At 29.5% G+C, this 24,678-nt stretch overlaps 5 protein-coding genes across 11 annotated transcripts; 3 read left to right on the plus strand and 2 right to left on the minus strand.

Annotated features, from left to right (window-relative positions):
- The first annotated feature begins 76 nt into the window (after positions 1-76).
- Thoc7 (THO complex 7) lies at positions 77-1,769 on the plus strand. Its single transcript, XM_070308784.1, has 3 exons — positions 77-184; positions 409-833; positions 922-1,769. The coding sequence occupies exons 1-3, from the start codon at positions 175-177 to the stop codon at positions 1,102-1,104; spliced, it is 618 nt and encodes a 205-aa protein (XP_070164885.1). The 5' UTR covers positions 77-174; the 3' UTR covers positions 1,105-1,769.
- On the minus strand, positions 1,194-2,818 carry LOC138940175 (alpha-ketoglutarate-dependent dioxygenase alkB homolog 6). Of its 2 annotated transcripts, XM_070308783.1 has the most exons (6): positions 2,589-2,818; positions 2,366-2,471; positions 2,080-2,256; positions 1,806-1,913; positions 1,573-1,671; positions 1,194-1,504 (listed from the first exon to the last, which is right to left on the minus strand). In XM_070308783.1, exons 2-6 carry the CDS (start codon positions 2,411-2,413, stop codon positions 1,247-1,249), a joined length of 690 nt encoding a protein of 229 aa, XP_070164884.1. In that variant the 5' UTR covers positions 2,414-2,471; positions 2,589-2,818; the 3' UTR covers positions 1,194-1,246. The 2 variants fall into 2 exon arrangements, with proteins under 2 accessions (XP_070164884.1, XP_070164883.1); XM_070308782.1 differs by lacking the exon at positions 2,589-2,818 and having other exon boundaries at positions 2,366-2,571.
- On the plus strand, positions 2,517-9,103 carry LOC138940174 (lisH domain-containing protein ARMC9). Of its 2 annotated transcripts, none has more exons than XM_070308780.1 (17): positions 2,517-2,861; positions 3,094-3,205; positions 3,317-3,478; positions 3,579-3,708; positions 3,809-3,876; positions 4,092-4,322; positions 4,450-4,688; positions 4,760-5,132; positions 5,203-5,376; positions 5,446-5,694; positions 5,855-6,166; positions 6,278-6,408; positions 6,659-6,743; positions 6,803-7,044; positions 7,962-8,029; positions 8,514-8,544; positions 8,812-9,103. In XM_070308780.1, the coding sequence occupies exons 2-17, from the start codon at positions 3,173-3,175 to the stop codon at positions 8,927-8,929; spliced, it is 2,646 nt and encodes an 881-aa protein (XP_070164881.1). In that variant the 5' UTR covers positions 2,517-2,861; positions 3,094-3,172; the 3' UTR covers positions 8,930-9,103. The 2 variants fall into 2 exon arrangements, with proteins under 2 accessions (XP_070164881.1, XP_070164882.1); XM_070308781.1 differs by having other exon boundaries at positions 3,133-3,205.
- A 539-nt stretch (positions 9,104-9,642) lies between these two features.
- On the minus strand, positions 9,643-11,509 carry LOC138940338 (probable serine/threonine-protein kinase clkA). Its single transcript, XM_070309156.1, has 3 exons — positions 11,495-11,509; positions 11,037-11,091; positions 9,643-10,832 (listed from the first exon to the last, which is right to left on the minus strand). The coding sequence occupies exons 1-3, from the start codon at positions 11,507-11,509 to the stop codon at positions 9,643-9,645; spliced, it is 1,260 nt and encodes a 419-aa protein (XP_070165257.1).
- A 2,680-nt stretch (positions 11,510-14,189) lies between these two features.
- Positions 14,190-18,468, plus strand: LOC138940095 (C3 and PZP-like alpha-2-macroglobulin domain-containing protein 8). 5 transcript variants are annotated; one of them, XM_070308634.1, is made up of 7 exons: positions 14,190-14,340; positions 14,420-14,507; positions 15,247-15,403; positions 15,575-15,714; positions 15,842-15,966; positions 16,064-16,209; positions 16,394-18,468. In XM_070308634.1, exons 3-7 carry the CDS (start codon positions 15,394-15,396, stop codon positions 16,882-16,884), a joined length of 912 nt encoding a protein of 303 aa, XP_070164735.1. In that variant the 5' UTR covers positions 14,190-14,340; positions 14,420-14,507; positions 15,247-15,393; the 3' UTR covers positions 16,885-18,468. The 5 variants fall into 5 exon arrangements, with proteins under 5 accessions (XP_070164735.1, XP_070164734.1, XP_070164733.1 ...); XM_070308633.1 differs by having other exon boundaries at positions 14,190-14,507; XM_070308632.1 differs by lacking the exon at positions 14,420-14,507.
- The last annotated feature ends 6,210 nt before the right edge of the window (positions 18,469-24,678 follow it).

The following is a 24,678-nucleotide window of genomic DNA, read 5'->3' on the forward strand; positions in this document are numbered from 1 at the left end:
TAGTGGCAATACTTGCCGAGCCGAGGCGTATCATCGCGTATCTCGTCTTCTCGTCTCGTAATCATTCGTGATACCGCGTACTGCCGCGTATCACGTATATGTATGTAAACATATCGCATCTCGCATTTTCTTGATACGTCAATGTTATTCACTTGATTATAAACACATTACGAGATGTCTGATGGTAAATAATATGTTTTTAACAATAATTTATGATTATAATATTTACTGCTTTAAGAAATAATGAATAACAATTTGAGCAATAAATACAATTGTAAAATTTTGGTATATGCACACACACATTTATTTAATATAAATATATAATCAACTTAGAGATTTTGATAATTAAAAGATATTTATTGTATAAGAATAATATGTATAATCTACAATATAAATTTGAATTTGCAGAAGAAGTAATACGCCGGAGATTACTTATAGACGGCGATGGGACGGGAGATGATCGTAGGATCAATATGTTGTTAAAATCGTTCATAAAATGGATTAATAGTTCTGATGTGGATAATACGTTACATGAAAGAATGCTATCACAGTTGGCGCAGTGTGAATTTGCACAGAAGAAATCCAGGCTAGTCTCAAATATGAGTCGAGAAGAGTTAGACAGCTATGAAAAGCTGTCCAAAGAAATTGAAATACAAATAGAAGAAGCCAAAGAAGATATAGAAAAGACTAAGATAGAATTGCAAGATGCCAAACGTGTGAGAAAGAATAGAATAGAATATGATGTATTAGCAAAAGTCATCAATGAACAGCCAGATCGTTTGAAAACAGACATCAAACTTGCCACATTACAACAAGAGTTAGCTACTTTAAAGGTTTGATAACATGTTCATCTTTTAAAATTCCTCTTTTTAAAATAATTACAAAGATTGATTATATTTTCGACTTATTTTTCACTTACAGGAGAAATCAGAGCAGTTAGAACACAAGTTAGAAATGCGTCGTAAACAATTCCATGTTTTGATATCATCAATACATTCTCTGCAAGGGATGTTAGATAAGAGCGATGAAGAAATAATTGATGTAAGCTTTGAGAATAATGCAGAGGACACAACAGATGTGCAAATGCGTGATAATAGTTCATAAAAAATGTAAATTTACTTTATAAATATTTTAAAATGGGTGACAAGAAAAAAGATATATTTGATAAAATTCGATCTTTATTTTCAGTATCGTTCAATGTAACTGTATTTTCCTCAAATTTCGATAATGTATCAAAATAGATGTATCAAAATATCTTTAATTTTAGTTTACTAGTTTTTGGTACATGTCTAATAGTTAAAGACAGTCTAGTATCACGTTTTATTATTTCTCCTTCTATAAACTTTCCTGCACATATATGTAGATTTTTTATTGAAGATTCTGATATACTATCCTCATCTCTTTCTGCTATAGAGTGCAAATAATTGTGATACAAGTCCTTTTGTAGAACCAATAAACTTCTACGTTCTAATAATAAACTGAATTCTAACTTGGGCTGTTGTTGCTACAAGATTAATGTACATTATACAGATATATATATTAGCAGCTTTCGTTATATATTGCAATATCTACCTCTGTCGTGTCGAGCCGTTTGTAAAAGTCAAGGAGTGTATGGGAACCACAACTAATAGTAGTTACAACAGGATAAAAAAGTGGGCCATCCGAGTGTGCCTGGTGAAAATATATTATTGTTCACAATATGTACAATATCACATATATGTACATACTTCCACATTTTCTATTGATTGATATAAATAAATATAATTTATATGAAGAAAACTAATTGCCTTTTATATCCAACATACCATTATTCCTTGCCCAGATAAATATTCATTAATTAAAACATGATTAGGTAACACTCTGCTTTCAAAAGCATTCAAACCTGTCACTTTATCGATATATTTCTGAAGCCACTAAAATGTTACCAATGTTAATGTTTGTGTTATTAATATATTCGTTTACTCTAGAACTTATTATAAATATTAAATACAAATGTTGTTGATACAAATATAGAAAAATCTGCAATTTTTCTATCTTTAAAACGACTCTAAGAGACTCTTTTAAATTCTTGCTACCTACACTAGGAATCTCTTCTGCTATCATTCCCTTAGGATGTGGTATCCCACCCCAATTTTGCAATCTACGATGACTCAATTGCGTCCATTTTGGTAGTGGTACGCTATTTATGTATTTTATAATTTGCCTTTCTTCCTCTTCAGTGATAAAGTTCGGTATATAACACGCAGTATCTGGTATCTATTATTTACATAATATATATATATATATATATATGTATAAGCAGATTCTCTTTTAATTAAAATACAACTTGTGAGTAAAGAATATATTGGTTAATTAAAAAAAGAACCTGCGAAACTACTGCATTGGACAATAAAAGATATTGTTCCTCAATCATTTTCACAATCTTTCTAAATTATACCAGTACGCAAAAATGAATTGACGCCGTGCTAATTCTACAAAAGACAATTTCAGAAATCGATAAATGTCGATGAACGATAATGTAAACAACTGTGAATTATAAACAGCTGAGGAACCGCGTGTGTGTGCATACAGTACGTGCGCGTGCGTACACGAGAAAATTGATGGAACTGACAGCTAGCAGAAGCTTCCTCGGCCGTACGCAGTCGTAAATGTCAAACGTTTGTTTTCTTCCGCGGGTCACATGGCAATGGCAAATTACCAATTTCGTTACACGGATATCGGAACATCGTAATAAATGTTGCTTATGGCAATATATTGTGAAAACTACGTTTAACGAGCGTGAATTTTAATCGTAAAAATTAAAACCTTACTGCGTAATACTACAAGTTACCAGAATACACGTTTGCCGTTGTTTAGGCGCAGTATGTTGATCAATATAATATATTTGCATAAAATCAATTAATGACCTAAACTGATACATTCTATGAAAAAAATACTTCTTAAATCTGTGCTAAAATAGACTGAATAATAAATGAAATAAAAGCAAAGTATAGACAGATATCAATAAAATAAAATGTTTTAATTATATTTTGTAAAATACACAGAAATTATTTATAATTAAGTTATTTACAATTAAGTTGCAATATTTTGCAGAACTTTCTCTACAATAATTATATTTTTAAACTAAATAAGAGATATGTACTGGTTGTGGAGTGATTCATGTGAAAACTAAATGGCTAATAAAAATATCCAAGTAATTCATCAGGTACAATTAATGATATAATTACACGCGACAGCACTGATATTACATTTAGAATAACTAATATGCTCTTTTTCAAGCAAACTTCATATTTAAAAAAAATTGCTTTCTTTACAGTTCCTTTTGGATCATAATTTTGAGAGCACTGCTGAAGCTTTAATTCAAGAAGTTTCAAAAATGGGCTTTCAAAATTCGGCATGCAAATTAGAAATTACTGCAGATCCGTATGCTCAATTAATATTATGTTACAATATCGGAGATTATTCAACCTTTTTCCAGGTAAAAAGTTATCTGTGTAACAGGATTAAATGTTTGCAATTAAATTATATATAAAATTGAATCGAATAAAATAATTATGATAGTATTTCATTCTTTTCAGTTATGGAATGACTTGTTTTCTAACAGCACTAAACAGTGCGAAGAATACAAAAAGTTAACATTTTATTTACATGTGCATTTTGCTATATTACCTAAACGTAAATTATATGTTGATCAATATAAAGAACATGGTAAGAAAGATAAATTGTTAATAATTATGCTATATATATAATTCAAATACTTTATATAACATTTTTTATATAACATTTTCAATTTTTTTTTATAAACTAGAATTGACATCAGAAATAAATACACCAAAATTGTCTTCAGAAAATTCTGTTTTGAAAAGATGCAAAGAGGTAATTCTTACATTTTTTAAATAAAAAATATTAATTATCTAAAATAAAAAAAAATATCTAAAAAATATTATATTTTTTATGTATGTTTTACTCTTTTTAAATATTCTCGCATATTATGTTTAAAATAAGATGTTAATGCTTAATGTAATCATGTACTATATTATGTGAAATATTGTAAAAATAATTAGCCTAAGAATGTTATTAATAATAAACAGAACAATGCAACTGAAATCGAAAAAAATATAAATAACAGCATGAAACAATTACAAGATTACTTGAGTGCAGATGGCAAGGAATTAGAAAATGACATAGAATTACAATCGTTTTATGCACTACCGTTTATAGAAGACATTCATACAGACACGTTTTTCTCAAAAATATTAGAACAGTGTTGGTTGGATGAGCTATCAAGGAATCTATATTTATTTATTAAAAATCATAAACAAGTAAGTAAATTCAATGTTGAAACTCGAATTCTACAATATATATCACGTGTTTATATTCGTTAATGCGAAGAAAGGACGACGGAAAATTATAAATAATAATTATAATTATTATTTAACGAAATTACAGGATTTGATCGATTTGAATAATATAAACCTTAATAAAGTGCAATCGCGAGATTTAGTACAAGTACATACTGTGCCAGTAACAAAACTAGGAGTTGCAGATACTGGGCAAAATAAGACTACAAGACATAATACGTCAATCGTGCCAAACGATAGAGATATACCTATATTTTTAGAAGATCATGAAGACGATGAGGAGCAGTACAGTTTATCTCATAAAACAAATCGTAATCTAAAATCGAAGTAAGAGTCTTATTTGTATGATTTTAGCAAAGAAATTAAAACAGTTCGCGTATGTATGTTATTACTTGCAGAGATACACAAACACATATTACTGGCGACCAAATTATAATCAATAATTCCCGAAAAGATGTACTGAATCCAAGAGAAAGTGTTGATAGTTTGGTGAAGATGCACAAACTAGACAAAAGATTGATTCAATGCAATCAGGAATTGGCATTGACCAAGACTCATTTATGCAGTGTTCACACAAATTACGAGAAATTAAAAGGGAGATTTCATAAATTACACGCGGATTATCATAAGCTAATAAACGTTGCCGGAGAGTTAACGGTGGCATTGGAAAACTCAGTGAAAGGCCACACTGTCGATATACAACGAACGCTCGAAATTTGCATAAAGATATTTCCAGATTTATTTAATCAAAATGTAAAAGAAGCTTCCCACGTAGGTATAAAAAAAAAATCACATGTCTTTTATAAACTTTATATTTTTCATATTTTATAATTTCCAACAGCCATCTTTGTTGCAATTCGGTCATACTGATGTAAAAGCAATTGCCCAGCCTAAACTCGATCACATCGCAGCATTACCGGTATCTCCAAAATTATTGGACTATAAAAAAATCAAATTACATCTATTTAACGGGGACGTGAAGACAAAGTTGTTGCTGTTGCAAGCATTACGTTGGGTATTAAAATTATCAAAGAATATATAAAGTGATATATTAATTATTTTAAATAATATATTTGTATTTTAGAAAATAACGCTCGCGCAGTTGAACGAACAGGATGAAGTCTTGCATGAATATGTAAGCCACGATTTGTTGGGACTTCATGGACAAATTGCTAGCGACAGCGGCAAGCCAATTCTACCCTGCTTGCTGACTGCAGGAGAAGCTTATGCTAGGCATCTTTTACAGCAATTCACTGCACGATTACTAAACACATTGGCATCCTTTAGATGCGGAAGAGATTACTTATCGGTCGGATCTACTATCGTAAATGTGGTATGTTAAACTAATCATTTGTGTATAATTACATATTTTTATAATTATTCGTAATATTGAAATCAGACAAAAATATTTTACTCGAAATTACAAAACTAAAGATAAATGCAAACTGTGTATATGTGACGACACATGTTAATATAAATCCTCAATATTTTAGATCTTTGCTTGTCTCGATAGTAATTATGCTGATGGAGTTGACATTTTTGCGTGTGACATGATGGTGGCAATGTTACAAAAACTATCTTTACGTAGACAGCAACGGATATACATGATAGAAAACGGATTGTTGGAATGGTTAATCAACCATTTACACGATAAATGTCGCGTTATAAGTTTATACAGGCTTGAATACGCTACCGCACTTTTAATGAACTTGTCGTTACATCGGTTAGCGCAAGCTAAAGCATCTAAGATATCTTCTTTACTTGTTTCTACATTACTCATCCTTCTCTCGATAGATCATTCATCTGTGAGTTAAGTTGCATGCACATATGTAACGAAAATATAATATTTATTAAAGGAAATCTTAGAAAGATATGTAAGAGATATTTATATAAAGTTTTCATGTATTGTTTACTAGTCTCTACCATATATCAATGGAGCGCTAAACAATTTTCTAAATAGTCCTGTGATCAATGAAGCGGCAAAGAAAATGAAATCTTCGAATATATCGGATTATCTTGGTGGCAATCAGAAAACTATAAAAATAAGGTACATGCATAAAATATAAAGCTTCTAAAAGCAGAGATTAAAATTTTCACTATATGAAAATAATCATATTAAAATGTAATTCATGGATTTATAATTGACTAATGTCTTCTTATAAATTGTAAATCTTTACTTTGAAGTAGTGATGATTAGTGAGAAAGTTCACATTTGTAAATATGAATTAAGAGATATACAGCAATCTTTTTTTATTAAAAAAATTAACTTAAACGATGGTAATTTTGTTATAATATAGAAAGCATCTAGAACATATATTGAAAATAGAGAGACATGAAAATGTTAATACACCGCAAACTGAAGAGACTGGGGATGAGGATAACGTAAGTGCGATGTTAATTTACCAAATAAATATTGTCTGAATATCATAATATGCCCGTAGGAAGAATTGGACATATTGGAAAATGAATTAGACGAAAATGATCCGTTACAAAATTATGTCGGTGAATTGAGTGGAGAAACGCTGCTTGCAATGTGTTACAGCGTTTCTTCAAAGATTCCTCAGGATGCTATAACCACGGATACAACTCTACAAAAGATATCTATGCTGAATCCTATTAATTTTTACGACAATCAACATAATAATCATCTTTGTAATAAGCGACCATCATATCCTTTGTTAAGGTATTTATATATACAAGTTATATATTCCAAAATTATCGCCACTATTTCTATGTATAAACAATTGTCAAAAAAATTAGCAATGGTCGAATATTTTCTTAATGATACATGTTACATGAATGTCATGTACATAACTGAAAAGATTAATTTAATATAATAATAACAAATTGAAATAGTAGGTATAATATGAAGATGAAAAGTAATATGTTATCGAAAGAAAATTGTATCAAAGAAGCAGCTTTTGCTAAACAAGCATCAAATTTATCTGATTCCTCTTTGAAGGTATAATATCCAAAGTATAAATTCGTGAGAAATTCTTATTGACTGAATTTTTTCTCTTTTCATATAATATATCGATAATATCTTCAAGGAACAACAAATTATCACAAACGGCACAAATAAAGAATCGCTCTCTGCAAATAAAATTGAAAGTATTGCCGAAAGATTCGTCAGTACCGAATCATCCCTAATTATGAAATACGAAAGTCGACCATGCAAAGAACAAAATAAAAATTTAAATGTATTAAAAAATATAGTTTGGCCATCAAGCACGATCAAAAACAGAAGTCATAATCAATACGAATTTGATCGCGATAATCGCGTTGAAACAAATAACATACAAATGGATCAATTAAAATTACACAAATTACAACATAGAATTGATATAGAAAAATTCTATGATGGAAAATGTAAAGCAGAATGGGAAAAATTACCTTTAAAAACTTTAAAATTTTTTAAGCAAAATTTCTCTCAAAAAACAATTTCCAACGATACCATTTATTTATATAAAAATCGGACTTCCAAGTGCGTTATTAATTAATTTAACTTAATTGAGCCCGAAAATGATTTGATATAAAGTCTCATGTATATAATACATTGATCTCATTTATGGTTTATAATTAATAGCTATTGTTTTACAGGGACAGTAGTGAGACTGCAATAACATCTTCTGTGACTCTTATATCCGGTCGCGAAAATGGCCAAACAGGTACATACTTCACATTTTTAACTTGTTTAAATAGTCAAAATAAGAAACTTCTATATTATTTTTATCTTGTAATACAAACACTGATTTAAAAATGGCGAACTTGGTACATTAAGATAATAAGTCGCAAATGACATTCAGTGAAAGCTTACGACTTTCCCTACATGTTCAAAACACTTTGGAAAAATTAGAGCAGATAAACGAAAGTGATGGAAACTTAGATAAATATTAATCAGTTAGATGAAATATGATAATCAAAGTTCAATAGTTATTTCAAAAATATGTATTATTTGAAATAGTAATTTAAGACTACTTTGATTCATATACAATCACACAATTTAATAGGAATTAATAGATACAAATTAATCTATTGAAATTAATTATAAAAGAACAAAATAGATAATTTCTTGTTAATATTATCATTATTAAGTAGAATATAAGTATGTCATCATTGTAAGTAGAATGTTTATAAATCTGATTTTTACAGAAATGGAGAAACTCAGCAGTATAGCGTCGCTGTGAGTAATTTTATGTATTCACATTGCAGTGCACTTCTCACAACTTTTGGATATTTATTTGTATTGTTGAAGCACGCGTGTTTTGTATTATTTAATTATTATACACATATACTTCGTCTACATTATGTATTTTTATAAAAAATTATATTTTAAATAAATTATATATTATTTATTGTACTTGTTTTAATAAAATGCGTTTTGCTTATCTCTCTATATGTTATGTATACATAACTCTTATAATCGATCTACTAATAATATTGTTTGTAGGAATAGTAATTATGATAACAATATAGTTAATGATAATTCATGGAAAAATAATTCAGAACTTGCTAAAGAAGAAGAAGCATTTTTGGCCAAGCCTAAGCTATCAAGGACGCCTCCATAAATATTATATTAAAAATCCCAGGATAAGTTCAATTAAAAAATGCTAATTTCTTCTATTGTATCTATATATATATATATATATTATATAACAATCATATAGAATTATGGTAACCAAAATTTTCTTTATAACAATTACAGAATTTCTCAGTGCGTTTATCATAAATAATGTACAAATTTTCGCGGAACATAATTTAATAATATTTAAAAAATAAATATGACTAAATCTAAAATATATGTGCATGTGTTTTCTATTGAAGAAAGGGTTTTAGTTTTTTAATAATGTTAAACGTGATTATCATTAGTTGCTATCTAGAAAAACTTTTGTATCTATATATAATAATAATTTATTTTATATCTGAAACAATATAATATTGATTCCGTTGAAAGAAAAATTTTTTAGAGAAAGATTTTCTTGCTAGCTATATATATACATAAGAATATTTCCCTCTGTGCACCAATGTGTACAATATCGAAAAACATTTTTATAATATTTTTATACATAGTTGCGTGACAAGGGAAAAATAATAGAACATCCACACTTCAACATTTATAAAAGACTGAACAGCATTTTTATTTTGAATAACGTATCGAAGTGCAAAAATTCCTATTAAAATATACTTATAAAATAAATATATATATATATATATACACAAATCTCAAACACATCATTGTGTGTTACGTGTCATACTTTTTAAATATTATCTTACAAAAATATTAAGCAGAAATAGCCCTTTTCACAAGCATTGGACTGCCGCTGATTCTATATCGTCTTGACACAGTGGGATTGTCATTATAATTACTACTGCCACTATATGCATCAAAATTCGACGGAGTGGAATAACCATTCATGAAAGCGCCACTCTTACTTCTGTAACCACCGTTGCTACCGGCGTAACCCGATTCATTGGAGTAAATACGACCGGTGTGTGTGTAATTCGGCCTGCTATCTTTAATTACAATAATTTTTCTACTATCTTTACCGTAAGGAACGTAATAACCATCGCGTTCCCTCGCCGAGTAACTTGCACCGCTATTCGGAGCGTAACGAGACAAGTACTTGTAACTATATTTATTTGGTTTTCCCGTGGAATAAATACCAGAACTATGTGCCTTTGAGAAGTGACTGCTCGGCCTAGAACTTGATATATACGGTGAAACATCGTAATTATGGCTCACGTGTCCCCCATTTCCCCGTGTGAAGCGCATCTCGGATGGTATCGAATAGATATCACTGTACTTGTTACTGCCTTTCAGATTGTACGGAACGTCTTTCTGCTTTCCAAACGAGTATTCGCTAGTCAGACCACTTGGCAAATAAGGGGGATAAGCGTGATCACTTTCAGAATAACTTAAAGAGCTAGACGAACCGCGATACCCTTGTACATCGCTATTAATGTTTCCGGAATAATTTTCTACAGCTGGTCTGGAATATTCAGAATAAGTAGGCACTCTTTTGTTACTACTACTGCTGCTACTAGCCGCGTATTGGCTAAAATCAGAATCTTTGTAAATTGGATTGCTTGAATACGCGTTAAAAGTTGAATCCGCATTGTTGTTAGAATTAGAATATCCACTGAACAATGTATTAGTTGCCGTACGAGTAGGGGAAGTGTAAGAATTGCTATCGGAATTCTCGTAAGTATTGGAATATCCTGCGTATTCATCTCCATGATTATTTGCGGTATATCCGTTGTAATTGTTTCCAATGTCGCCTCCTACACTACCCTGATTACCGACATTGATTAATGAAGAACTGCTGACATGGTCGGATAATTTGTGACTGTCGTCTCCAGCACCGTAAAAGTTTCCATCATTTTGATAGCTATTCTTAGATCGTAAGTATGCATTATTAGCAACAGCGTTACTGTAATCATACCCATTGCTATCTCCGGTAAAAGAATAGCCTATAATAAAATAATGTTTCGATTAAAATGTGATTTTTCATCTATTTTTAATTGTAAATTTCAATAATATTAATACAATATTTTGCTTCAAAAATATCTTATTTGTAATAATAATTAATTTTATGATACATAAATTTAATGATATATATAAAAATTTACGGGAATATATACATACAAAAAACACGAAATTTTATTAATACATACTGTTAAGAGGTGGCTCCGCATTTACGACTATCGTACAACAAATTATCACTGCTCTCTAAAAAAAATAATTATATCTTGTCAGAAACTAAAAAAAATATAATTACTCTACTATAAAATTCTATACAATAATTTTTATATATTCTAATGTGAGCACTTTTAAATAAGAATTTTAGAAATAATATAATTTACATCTTTTTTTCTGTTAAAGTAACAAAACAAAATCTCACTCAAAAAACTTTTTTTCGAACAATAACATGTAATAATAGCGTATTATTTTTTTAAGGTTGAATATATACAGCCTTTTTTATTCATCACGCGCAAAATGATAAATATATTTAAATTATTGTTGTATTGTAAAATTATTAAATATTTAATGATATTAAATAAAATATTTTACTTTCATAAACTTTTTACACATATTTAATATTTTTGTAGATTATATACTGAGATTTACTTACTAATAGTAGTAACATGCTGACCGTTGCCACGTCTTATAACTAATGTTAACCGGGTAAGAACTAATGGATCTCTGTTGTCTACTAAAATGGAACTACATATATATTAGCTGGTAAAAGCGCTGTTTTCTGTTTTATATCCCCAGTAAAGCAACCCACTCCCTCGATTTACGGAAAGGTAAAAGCGATCTCGGTACGCACATACTGATGTGACATTGGTCGGGACCCGACCATACAGAGTAGAGAGAAACGAGCCAACCTGCTTTAGCTCTTCACTTTTACAGGGAAAGCAATGGGTTACCTCTCTGTGAGACTGCATAGCGAACTACACGATGGCACGATCTGACCTACCTATCTAACGTACGCGAAGGTTTTATAGAAATTACCATCTAAGAAGAGCCGCCCGCCTTTATTCTATTGTAATAATCAACCGTATATTACTCTTTAATATTATAATAATTACGGACAGTGCGATCTATCCGTTGAATCCTATCCGAGAACAAATATCTCCTTGAACATGTTTGCCATGTCTCATTAAAATGCGCGTATAATTTGCATTTAATTTATATTATTATTAATTTAAAATATCCATTTGCATTAACAAGATTTAAGTCTCACCAAAGTTCTTTTTGTTCCATATCATAAAATATATTATGTGAATAATCATAAAATATATATACAAAGCCTTGTAAACATATAAAGCGATATTAAAATTATAAAAATATTTTAATTTTAATCGTTTTATTTTTCAACATTATACGTTCATGTGTATATAGATGATTTTATGACACCAAAAGTTTAATAAAATATGTAGCACCAGCTAAGAATTATCGAGATATATGAAGCTGTTATAAATTACTGTAAGCAAGAATCTATTTCAATTTAAATTATATTGCAATGTATAATTATAAGTACTTAATTTAATTTAATATAAAAATTCAAACGCGTATAAGATGTCAGATTACGATACTATGCATCAAAAATAATTTATCACTATTGGATTAGATCAATTCTTCGCTGATATTTAAATACGTACTTTTACGTAAATTTTGAGTCAAAATTGGAATTCATGACTGGAGTCGTATTTTAGACATATTTTACATAGCTACATAAACCCGATTGTCTTGCCTGAATAATAATGCTGGTACGTAGAAAAGAAAGTTTTTCGTCGCTCCCTTAAGTATAGCAGATCTAACGTGAGAATTTTTATTTTTTTCGGTTTGCAATACTTCTATTCTACAGAAATCTCAGTCCATTAATTCAATCTTTCTTTTACATATTATTCGTAATGAATATATTAATAAAATGTGCTCGTATCCAAAATTTTTATTATCGTGACTATTACAAAAGACATCATGTTATGTCAGAAATTTACGATTCCCAAATAATAAAAAAAAAAAAAAAAAAAAAAACAGCATCTAATAATATAAATATTATTTTTGATAGAGTATAATATTAATTAATAAATTACAAAATAGAAAAAGTACATTATAAGTAATCTCGGTCAGAATCATTGGCATGCATATACAATTGTCGGATATATGCGACATTTCAAGTTCATCCATCAATTTTGAAAGTTTGTAAGCGAAGCAGAAGAAATTATAGCCTCTTGATTGCGGAAATCGGAATAGTTCTTCATGTATGCATCTATATACGATATATTTACGCTCGACGTTTATAGTTTAGTGTGTCCGTTGTTCTTTTTAATGCTTTCTACTTTCCGCGCACGCGTACGTACATTCACCTATATTCATTCAACCGCGTACTCTGATATCCTAAAAATTGATCAAATGTATTTTAATAGGTACTTAGATGGCAATGAGCCAGTTAAATGTCAATTACCTAAATATCAATGTTTCTATTGATTTGCACACATGCGATATTCAGTGTTAGCACGCGAATATTTGATGAATTTTTTTCAATGAAATGTTTGTCATTATTTCTTGCGTGCTTGTACCTGTGTCATTAATAATTAATTTTTAGTGTAAAATAAAAGAAAAATATACGCGCAGCATTAACGAGAACTTGCAAGAAGAATTTACTTTGTTTCATTAAGAGCTATTATTATTACTATTATTAGATGCATATACGTGAATTTGGTTTCTTGATCATAGAGATAAGAATTGTGCGTGTATGTATAATTTATTGCCTTTCTATAATGCTATGTGCGAATGTTTGTATTGCATATGTTATAGAGTACAGAAAGTAAAATCAGAATGGAAAGTCGAATGCAATTAATTCCGAGCGTGCTACTCTCTTTGACACCAATGTAAGTAAAATCTTGACCTTCGAGAAAAGCAATTGATGGAATTTTATCTTCAAACAAACTGCATGCATTTAAATAAGATCATATCTTTCGAAGGATATTCCGAATTTGATTTGGCGCGCGATATATCGCAAATCAAGACCATACCTTAAGATTCTTATTACAGATAAAGAGCCCTATAATTTTTATACTTTTTAAATGTATTAACAATTTAATATACACGTAATATATCACACAAGCTGTATTAATAATTAATATAAAAAACATCTTCCCAAATACTTGCAACATTGAAAAAAAAGTATTATGATACTTTTTTATAGCATCGAACGAAAATGCTTCTTAAGTCTAACTTATCGTTAGAATATCGAGATGAAAGTATCGAATATCGCAATATCGCAATATCGCTGGCATCCTGACAACAGTGGAATGTCCGTCGTGCGGGGAACATGAGATATGAGTACGGGATCGTAGAATTTATAATTCGCGACAACTTTTCGATTGGCAGTGGATAAAGGCGCTCGCTTGTTTCATATCGTAAACGTTCTCGATGAACAGCGATATCCATGAACTGTCATGCATTTCAGTGAGTTGTAAAAATTTTGTCTCGGTAACGAATCAAATTCTCGAGTGAGTCGATTTAGACCATGTTGATGTTTTGGAAGCTGTGTCCATTGCTGCGCACGTGTTCGAGCCTATGTTGCATCATCTGACAGATAAATTATACAGATAGACCGCGCGCTCTTATTGGAGGTAAGAAATCAGCATCAGTCATCAATAAGAGAGGATAATTCGAATATTTCCCTTATCCGATTTTGCAATTGGTGAAAAGAATCAGGCAAGGGAAGCATCTGTTTATTATCCTCTCTTAATGACGCTGGAGACTTCTTGCCTTTTTAATAAAAGTGCGCAGTTTATCAATATAAAAAGCATATGATTTATACGATGCTTTTTTTACTAGCTATATGTACTAGCACACTAGCGCATAATGTGATAGGAAAAGTATTTTATGTCACCATTATTAATATGCTCATTTATTATAAATAAAATATTTTTTTTTTATTATATCATGTGCTAACATCTAATACCGATGCATGCTATAAAAGCATGCTATAAACTGAGCTTGAGTCTATAATCTAGAATCTAGAATCATCTGCATGATCCTAAATGCAACATTTTGTTTCACGTCACTTCAAGACGCCACTTGAGGAGTTTCGACATGTACACAAAAGTTCACAGTTACTTTTAGTGAAAATGGCATTGACGTTATATTATAATATTAATATTTCTCTGTTATATATTCTTTATATACCTGTTCCCCTGATATGAATACGTATTGATACGTAATTATGCGAGATTTAATAAGTTTCCGTAAGAAGGTTAGGCGAGAGAATAAATAAATATTATTCTTATGGCACATTATTAATTACTGATAGCGAGTGATCGAGTTGTGTAAGGAAATTTAATGTGATTTTTTTTTATTTGTTTTAAGCGATAAGCGATTGAGATAATGAAAGAGAGATAACTCGGATCTTAAACGGTGGATGGCACATGACGCGAGTACGAACGATATATGACTAGTATGAATCATTTTGATATTGATTTATGTATGTCGGAAAAATTCTAGGCTTTTTGAAAAATGAGTCCAAGTGAGTTTATTTATATTATAAATTAAATCTATTATAATTATTTTCCTTTTCATTATTCTCCTGGTAAGGAATAGATAAGATTAGCAAATTAATTTTCTATAAAAAAAAAAGAGATTAATATATTTTGCACTTCTAATTTTCCCAGTTGTACTGATTAATAATTCATTTCAGTTAGGATTACTACAGTGGACAGTCTCGATTATCGTTATATACCCATCACAAAAAACAGCGTTAGTTTAGGTATTAAAGCCAGCCACGATGCAAGGATTGCCTTACGGACACATCTTGGTAGTGACTCCAATGTATACGAGGTATAATACTTTACTGTCATATTTCTATTATAATTTATTTTTACTTTATATTTTCATCTATACATATAATATAAAGGATAAATTAATTTTATCTTACATTATATAACATTAATTTGTCTTGTATTAGATTATTATCGGTGGATGGGGAAATACTATGTCAGCAATAAAAAAAAATAATGCAGAACCAGATGTAGCAGAAGCAGATACTAGGGATATATTGAATCCTGATGAGATGTGTGATATTTTTATACAGTAAGAAAATTATTTCTTTTTTCTTTCTTAGATAAATTTAGACATGAATTTATATTTGCATTTCTCGTTTTAATCTCTAGTTTAATCTATTTTACAGATGGTCTTGTGATGGATTATTAAGCGTTAGCCGCGAAGATGATTTAGATATGCCATTCATGTCTTATAAAGACAGAAACCCATTTGTTATAAATTATATAGGAGTTAGTACTGCTTGGGGTGCAACTGGAGAATGGAAAATTGAAGGTATGTTAATTCATTCCTGCCATTATAGAAAAACTCTATTTTAGTCATACGTTTTAAGATTAACAATAGCTAAATAATGTAACAGTATAATCAAACATTGTAGACCTTTTATATCAAATTAATTAATCAAAATTCTCAGAAAAAAATACTTTAGACATTTTTTAAAATTTTGTTCTACTATCAGAAAGCCAGTTCATGTCACTAGCCATCAGACAACAATTGGTGGATACGTGCCACTTCTGGGTGGATTTCAATGAGGCTTTTGGATTGCCACGAAACGCAGTGATGGCTTCTGAGGATGGTTTGTACATCGGTCGAGCACATCACCAAAGTACCGTGACACCTGGCGGCATTCGCGATAATATCTGTATCCTAGCGTGGGGCGGTGGAGTTCACGAGAAACGCGAGTTCCAAGTATTATGCAACAAGAATGTGAATTGGGTAAAATCTTGGGAGGGTAGCGTGCCTCTGTACGCACTGCCTGCCGGCGAGTCCGAGGATGGTTGCGCTCTATTTATCGGCAGAGTGCTGCACGAGGGCGTTTATTATATCGGCAAGATACAACCGAATCACCAAACGTGTTACATACCGCTGAACGGCGAGGAAATGCACTATCTGGAGTATGAAACTTTAGTCATAAACGACAACTACAGAGTCGAGTGTATTGGAAGATAAAGCGACAAGCGATTTAGGAACAGAGCATATTTATTTTTCCATGAGACATCGACTATATCTAAAAAATATTTTCTGTATACTATAGTTAAAGATGCGATTCTCTCTGCAAGACTTGCAATGCAGTTGCATATATATAAGAAAATAATAAAACTTTTCTTCTTTTAAAGATAAATTTCTTAGCTGAAGCAACATAAAAAGATTTAAAAGTATGTTTTTTTAAACTATCTTTTGTAAGATAAAATTAATATAACATGTAATTTCAATTGTAATGATAAAAAGAAACGATTCAAATTGATTCAAACTAAGAAACAGATTAATTATAAATAAATAAAAAATATAAATTATGGAGCTCTCTCAGTCAGAATTAGAGGAAATTATTTGCCAATAAAAAAATTTATTATTTACAGTTCATTAGTAGATATTAATTCACAAATATTTATTAATAGATAACATTGGATTTATTTATTAAATACATTAGCGTTTTGTGTATAGAAATGAAATATAATATTATAATGTATGTTTATATTAATGCAGTATATCTATATGTAACTGTACAATAATTGTATGAAATTATATATAAACAGTTATAGTATAGAAAATTAATTGTATTTTGCAATATTATTATGAGCAAAAAAACTCAAAAATAGATATTTTTTCATAAATATTGTTTATGATAATAATTTTACAATATCCATAAAAAATATCTATTTTTGAATCAAATATCGGAACAAAATGGCAAAAGAGCCAAGCGCAGTAATAGGAGTGCAAAAACATTTATTTAATTACAAAATCGCGAAGCGGACGTTTTGGCCCTTCTTTTGGCCATCATCAGCGCGAAAATTAAAATCTATATCAAAAACACATCACAGTTAGATATAAATGAAAATGCATAATTACATAGTAACGGATGAAAGCTGATCTCTCAGGCCATTCCTAAGATGACCAACCATTCTCCAAAGTTCGCCAAAAGAAGGGCCGACGCGTCCGCTTCGCGATTTTTGTAACTAAATAAATATTTTTGCGCCCCTATTACTGTGCTTGGCTCTTTTGTTATTTTGTTCCGATATTTGATTTTAATCGATAAGAGCCTTACATTTATATCTTATCTATTTTTGAGTTTTACTCATTATAATAATACCGCAAAATATAATTAATCCTATAGATGTTCATGTATAACTTTATATAATTATTGTAACTTCATATAATTATTAGTCGTATATAATAATATAATGCATTAAAAGTGAAGATGATGATAATTAAAAGAAATTAATTTTATTTTTAATCATGTATATATATCTATATGCAATTTTTTGTATGATAACAGTATAATAATTATATAGCAACAGCTACAGAATTAAATGTACTTAGCAGTATTATTATTAGTAGATTACCACAACTTAAAGATTACACAATTTAAATATTACTTTTTATAGATGTGTGGAAAATTATTATTCCATTCTTATACACAAATGTAATATATTTAAACCCAATGTTACAAATCTTTGTGAATCTATTAATCAGTTGTAAATAATTAACAAATAATACTTGTGTTATCTATAAAACTCATTACTTTGTTAAAGATAAAAAAAGGACGATCGATAAAAATGTATTATAATTTATCGTATTCTATTGTTATATAATGTATATACATACTTATGCGAAAGATAAATTTTGCAGTTCAATAACATTATTGAACTGCAAAATTTATCTTTCGCACAAGTACAAAAAAGAAGATATTTAAAATATTCTGTAAAGTATTCTGCTAAATATTTTTTAATCGTATTTATTTATAGATTCTTTAACAGTAAAATTAATTATATATATACTTCTTTAATTTAGTAACTTCTCAGGGTTTTACAATTAATCCGCAAATAATGGCCAATTTAAAACATAAAACACAGAATCATAATATTTTCTCTTTAATATTGTGGTATGATAATAAACGAATTGACAATGGAAAGACATGAACCAGAAGAAACATTTACATTTATTTAGACTGGTATTTAGGAGAAGTATTCTATATAGTATAGTATATTCGACAGTACCTGTAGCAAATGCTTCTTTTTGCATCAAACACTTCTTTTTCTTTGCTAAACACATGTTCAGTTAAATACTCACATAGAATGTAATTGTTATTATAAGCAAGGCTACACAAACGCTTTTCCTACAGAATAACTTTATCGAAGGTATTTCAATAAGAGCATCGTCTATTTTTCTGTTTTTATTGTTCGTGTATAAAAATGACTTGTAATATAAGAAATGTATAAATGATATCAAAGTGTAAGTTTTTATAAAATATATATCACAATGCATAAACATAGTATATCTAGACCGAGTATTGAGGAGTGGGAGCCGAGGTGCACATAGAAAAGGACATACTCTGTTTCGTGCCCCTTGCGTTCTGTCTCGCTCGCATATAACATGACGAAAGAGATCGCTATGCTCTGTGCGAGCAAGAGAGAATGCAAGGGGCACGAAACAGAGTATGTCCTTTTCTACGTGCATCTTTACCCCCACTTCTTAAATAAAGGCAAACGCTCGGTCTAAATCAGGATTGGAAAGTTACTTTATAAAAGTAACTCGTTACCGTTACCGTTATTTTTTCTAAAAAGTAACTCGTTACCGTTACTCGTTACCAATTTTAAAAAGTAACTCGTTACCGTTACAGTTACTAAAAAGTAACGAGTCGTTACAATTTCCGTTACTTTTTTACGATACAAACTAATAAATTATTTTGCATAAGAAAAACTTTTAAAAAATTGTAAGCAAGATTTCATTCAAGGTTTATTACAAAATAAATGATTAAATTTTATCGAAATTCTTTATTAATTTTTAATAAAATTTGTTGCTCCATAGTATCATCATTTAAATGCCCTCTTTGTGGTGTTAATACAGAGCCACCGATGCTAAACATTCTTTCTACAGATGCACTGCTTGGTAGAGCTGTATTATATTTAATAAAAAGTTTTTTAAGTTTTGGATAGTCGTTTAACATTTCTATATTACAATTATTTGATTTTAAAAACCGTTGCAATTCTTCTTGTTCAGATTCATTTTGTACCGTTTTTTGCTCAAAAATGAAAAAATCATCGTGATCGTCAGATTTTCCAGCTTTTGGAGAATTTTCAGTTGATCGGATTCCCAATAAATCCTCCAAGTAATTTTCAGCACGTTTTCTTTTTTCTCCGGTTAACCAGTTTAACTTAAATTTTGGATGTAAACATGCTGCTATTATTAATTCTTTTGTTTCAAATATTGTAAGAAATCTAAAATCGAATATAGTAAATTAAGCGACATTGTTTGTTTTATTGAAATTAATACTTTTGAATCAATAGTTTAAAATAAAATAATATTTTTCAATTAAATCCTTATTTAAAATTAAATAACATATGTATTAATCAAATTAATAAGTTACCTTTTATTTAAACCTTGCTGAATAGCTTCAACTAATGAATGGCAATCTATAAGGTCAGATTTATTGAGATTTTCTAATTTTCGTTGCAAGGTACTTAGAACTGGTAGTAAATGAGAGCTCTGCTTTTCCGAAAAGATAAAGCTCTCATTGGATATCGCGCGTCGCGTCATCGCACTGGTCTGCAAGAGCCATAAGTTGATCAATCACATTCAAGCATTTTTACAACATAATAAGAATGCTAATTGCTCGATTTGCTTACGGCTTTACGGTTAAGATAAAAATTTTATCACGCACAATAGCAAGAATAATATCTTAAATAAATCAAAAAATGTGAAAAAAGTAACGATAAAAGTAACTGTTAAATTCGTTACTCGTTACCGAAAAATGTAACGAAGTTACTTTTTCCGTTAGAAATAAAATTTGTAACGCCATTACCGTTACAGTTACCGAAAAAAAGTAACTGTAACGGTAACGGCGTTACAAGTAACGCGTTACTTCCCAACCCTGGTCTAAATATACTATGTCTATGTCACAATGATTTCAATCTAATTATGAACATGATAGAATAGTAAAATTTTTATGATAAATTTTAAATAAAATTTCTAATCACATGTAATATCAGTTCAAAAAATTTTAATGATCTTTTCCTTGTGTAGTAGGAAAATTATAGAAGACATATATGTGAACATATAATTTATAACTTGAAATTTTATTATGAAAATATGTAAGAAAAAAATTCTTAGAAAAGAAGCAGATATAGCAATAAGGTTTCCACGTTAATCTATTATGAATATAAATATATATTAGAATATTTTGCATGATGTGTATAACATTGTTATATATTTTAGAAATATTAGAGGAATATAGAAAAAAAGTATTGAAAAATGTTTTAATTATATAAACATGACAGAAATATTAATTTTTTTGGATGGAAATATTTTTTTGAATAAAGATATATTAGGTATATACCATAATGTACATATACACTCAGTAATATTATAATATTTTGTTATTATGCCATTATGGCATAATTAATAAGTTGTTAAAGAATATATTACGTTATAACATAGAAATTGATTTTCTGGTAATATTCTATTACTTTTATATTATATAATGAAACTTATAAAATACATATAATGTAATGTCTTTTTTATTATATGAAAACAAAGGCATAATTATTTTTGCACATTAAACACAGTAATAATGTGATTTTTATTATCATAATCATGAATCATTATATATTAACAAAATATTTAATTAAATTCATGATATCAGCATCTAATAAAAATAAATTTGCTACTAATAATTACTAGACAAATAAAAAAAGCGTTTAAATAGAGGAAATTTACAGAAAAAATTATTAAAAGAAAAGTAATACTTCATTAAAATAAATTTCTTTAATTGAATGGGATATTTTGATTCTTGCAAATAGCTACAAGTACCTTATTTGTCTCCATATGATGTGTTCATTTATCAATTAAATATAACATCAAAATTAAACAATATCACATATAAATTGATTGGACTAATATATATGATAATTATGCAGTCATCAATAGAATGTTGCATGTGATAAATACTTTATACTGTGTCAAATGGTTTATACCTTTAGTACTTCTTCCCCTTCACCTCAAATGCTTCATATACCGAAATATATTTGTTAGATATAAATTATATTCATTATTGATTATGATAAATGAACACTTCATTTTTTAAAGCCGATATAAAGGGCTGTGTCGACGATTAAAACGTATATTATGTGCAATATTGGTTTTCGAGAAAATAAAGTTTAAAAATATTTACATTGTCAGAGCACTTGTTTGCACTTTCCAAGTAGCTCCTCTTTAATCCTTGATTTCGCAGGTACTCCCAAGAATATCGCCCTCGCTTTAGTCTCATTCGTTATCACTAATCACACACGAAACGTATAACGAACACGTATTATATATTTCACAAAACGAATTTTACCGATTTATCACTTATTCGAGCGCGATTTCGATGCACGACGTCGGTTTTCGATAATTATTTAAAGCAATGACCCACTCGCGATCTACACAATTCAGCGGCCGATTATTAATTGACTCGAATGTTCAAAATGCGCGTTGCTGATTGGTCGAGAGTTCGCCCGTGCTTCTGAACTATTCCAATTTTATATCGAGCAGTTATACTGTATCCTACGATTTTCTTTTTCGCTCTAAACGGATATAAATCGATGTTAAAATAATATTGTCTCTCTCTCGCTTATATTAGTAAATAAAATGAGTGGCTATATTATTATACCGCCAAATATCTATCATAGTTTCCATTAAGGGTTAATATTGCTGAATTTCGCTGAATTTGCATTTAAATGAAGGATCATTATCACACGCCATAGGCATGCGATAATGATCCTTCAGATACAGTAATTATACAAAAGTAAAGGAACATTCCTCGATAAGTATTACCCAAAAAGAGACAAAACATACGCTCTCTTCCTTTATATATATGTAAAAATCAAGGATTTCAATAAGTTCAATTTACGACGTAGACAAAAAAGACAAAAAATTAAAATTTTTGCTCTGAATAACGAGCTCAAAATTATTAATATACGGCATTTAAAAACGTCTAAATAACTCCTAATTCTATCATATTCATTTTTTATGTTGCTGTAGTGAGGGAATCAACTAGATAGGGAAATTGATATAAAATATGTCGAAATTGCACTCGAATAAGTAAATAAATCTTTAAAGTTTGTTTTATGAAATACATGATAATGTTTGTTGTGTATATATATTCTACCCGTAATTAATGACGAACGATTAACAGCCGAAATAAGGATTATGTTGCCGAAATGAGTAGTTGTGATGTATAATTGTTTAGCATGTGACAAAGTAGAATAGGCCAATGATCAACGTCTCTTGTAGATTGCTTTTTCAATAAATTTCGCGAAGAAAAATGTCCATGGAGACAATTACTTGTCTTTGCGTGTCTTCGCATACATTCGCACGACTTTTTTATTGTCAGGGTCGCATACATATATTTTGATAATTATTAATGAATAAAAAATCGATCATTAAATGCATAAAAAATTTTAAATATGTAAAGTTCACTTGAAATAACATCATGCCGACAAAATGCAATTTCAGGAAAGTTATTATGAGTTATTATTTTTTATTCTGTATTTATTTATTGATACAATAACGGCAGGAAAAGAAGATGTAAATAAGATTTTATAAATTATAAAGTGAATTATATTAAAATTATGACTCTTACATGATATTAAAATTTAAAATATGAAATCGCCTTTGTGCATCTAAATTGCTTTGGAAATCGGCCCTGGACGTTCTATGCAATATTGTAACGCGAATGTGACGCATCCTTCGTTTCTGATGTTTCCTGACATTTTTTTCAAATGAATCAGACGCAAAGGAGATTTTACAAACTTGACATGTGAAATCGAGTACGAGTGAGCGAACTATGTCTTGCTCGTCGACAATGACGGACGTATTGAAGATGTTGTGCGATTTATAACCTTTGTCTTCGAGTAGGGCTGTGTTCCTTCTGTGTATAAAACACGCTAAACGAGAAGCTGTTGTCAATTAGATCGCAGACTGTCGAGCCGCGAGCATAAGGCTTGGGAGAAATCTTAAAGTGAGTTTTTTGCTTTAAAATTAGCTTTTTGCAATAATAACATTTAAAATCTTTATTAGTATTTTAAATAAGAGAATGATTTTAATTTGTAACTACCCATACACCACAAAACGTTGTAACAACTTTGCGGCAACATTGCAACATTGTAGTAACAACATTGCGGCAATGTTGCAAATATTGCTGCAATGTTCTGTGCTGTATGAATATACAGTGCACTACTTTTTTGAACAGTTATCACTATGGTATTTTTAAATAATAATATTCTATATGTTGTATATCTAATAGACACGCATAAGATACATAAACTATTGTTGCATAAAAGTTCAGAAAAACAAGTAATATATAAGTATTCTCATTATGCAATTATTTTATGGATCACATAAAAAATTTTTTTTGCGTATGTGTGTGTATGTGGATTAAAGAAAAATATCATTGCATATTATATATATTATTATTTGTGCATTAAATCGTTGATATATTTGAAATGCGAAAAAGTCTGTTTATCCTAATATTATACTTCATCTCTGAAAAAAAAAAAAAAAAACTTAACGATAGAATAATGGATATTTTTCAGCGTTGTATCACTCATTTCTCTTAACGGCTACTTCAGCATGCGTGGAAACTCGCTATATTTTCTGCTGTTATTCGTTATTCTGACAAAAGCTTATGCAAAGTCTTGCAAGTACTGGTGTAAAATGAATCATCATCGATACTACTGTTGCCCCAGTGGTAAAAGCGATTCCTCGCCG

This window comes from Polyergus mexicanus, unplaced genomic scaffold (genome assembly GCF_030449975.1).
Source record: "Polyergus mexicanus isolate NDT 795.1 unplaced genomic scaffold, iyPolMexi1.0 SCAF_16, whole genome shotgun sequence".
NCBI classification, from domain to species: domain Eukaryota; kingdom Metazoa; phylum Arthropoda; class Insecta; order Hymenoptera; family Formicidae; genus Polyergus; species Polyergus mexicanus.

What these genes read in the sequence shown, in the direction of transcription:
- Thoc7 (XM_070308784.1), top strand. An exon ending in AAGAGTTAGCTACTTTAAAG is followed by an intron (nt 834 to 921) that starts GTTTGATAACAT and finishes TTTCACTTACAG; the next exon opens with GAGAAATCAGAGCAGTTAGA.
- LOC138940175 (XM_070308783.1), bottom strand. Translation starts at nt 2,413, where the DNA reads ATGATTGAGGAACAATATCTTTTATTGTCCAATGCAGTAGTTTCGCAG. An exon ending in CCAATGCAGTAGTTTCGCAG is followed by an intron (nt 2,257 to 2,365) that starts GTTCTTTTTTTA and finishes TGTAAATAATAG; the next exon opens with ATACCAGATACTGCGTGTTA. An exon ending in TATCTGGGCAAGGAATAATG is followed by an intron (nt 1,672 to 1,805) that starts GTATGTTGGATA and finishes TATTTTCACCAG; the next exon opens with GCACACTCGGATGGCCCACT.
- LOC138940174 (XM_070308780.1), top strand. Translation starts at nt 3,173, where the DNA reads ATGGCTAATAAAAATATCCAAGTAATTCATCAG. An exon ending in ATTATTCAACCTTTTTCCAG is followed by an intron (nt 3,479 to 3,578) that starts GTAAAAAGTTAT and finishes CATTCTTTTCAG; the next exon opens with TTATGGAATGACTTGTTTTC. An exon ending in TCGCGAAAATGGCCAAACAG is followed by an intron (nt 8,030 to 8,513) that starts GTACATACTTCA and finishes TGATTTTTACAG; the next exon opens with AAATGGAGAAACTCAGCAGT.
- LOC138940338 (XM_070309156.1), bottom strand. An exon ending in TGCGGAGCCACCTCTTAACA is followed by an intron (nt 10,833 to 11,036) that starts GTATGTATTAAT and finishes ATTTTATTATAG; the next exon opens with GCTATTCTTTTACCGGAGAT.
- LOC138940095 (XM_070308633.1), top strand. An exon ending in GTGACTCCAATGTATACGAG is followed by an intron (nt 15,715 to 15,841) that starts GTATAATACTTT and finishes GTCTTGTATTAG; the next exon opens with ATTATTATCGGTGGATGGGG. An exon ending in TGGAGAATGGAAAATTGAAG is followed by an intron (nt 16,210 to 16,393) that starts GTATGTTAATTC and finishes TTCTACTATCAG; the next exon opens with AAAGCCAGTTCATGTCACTA.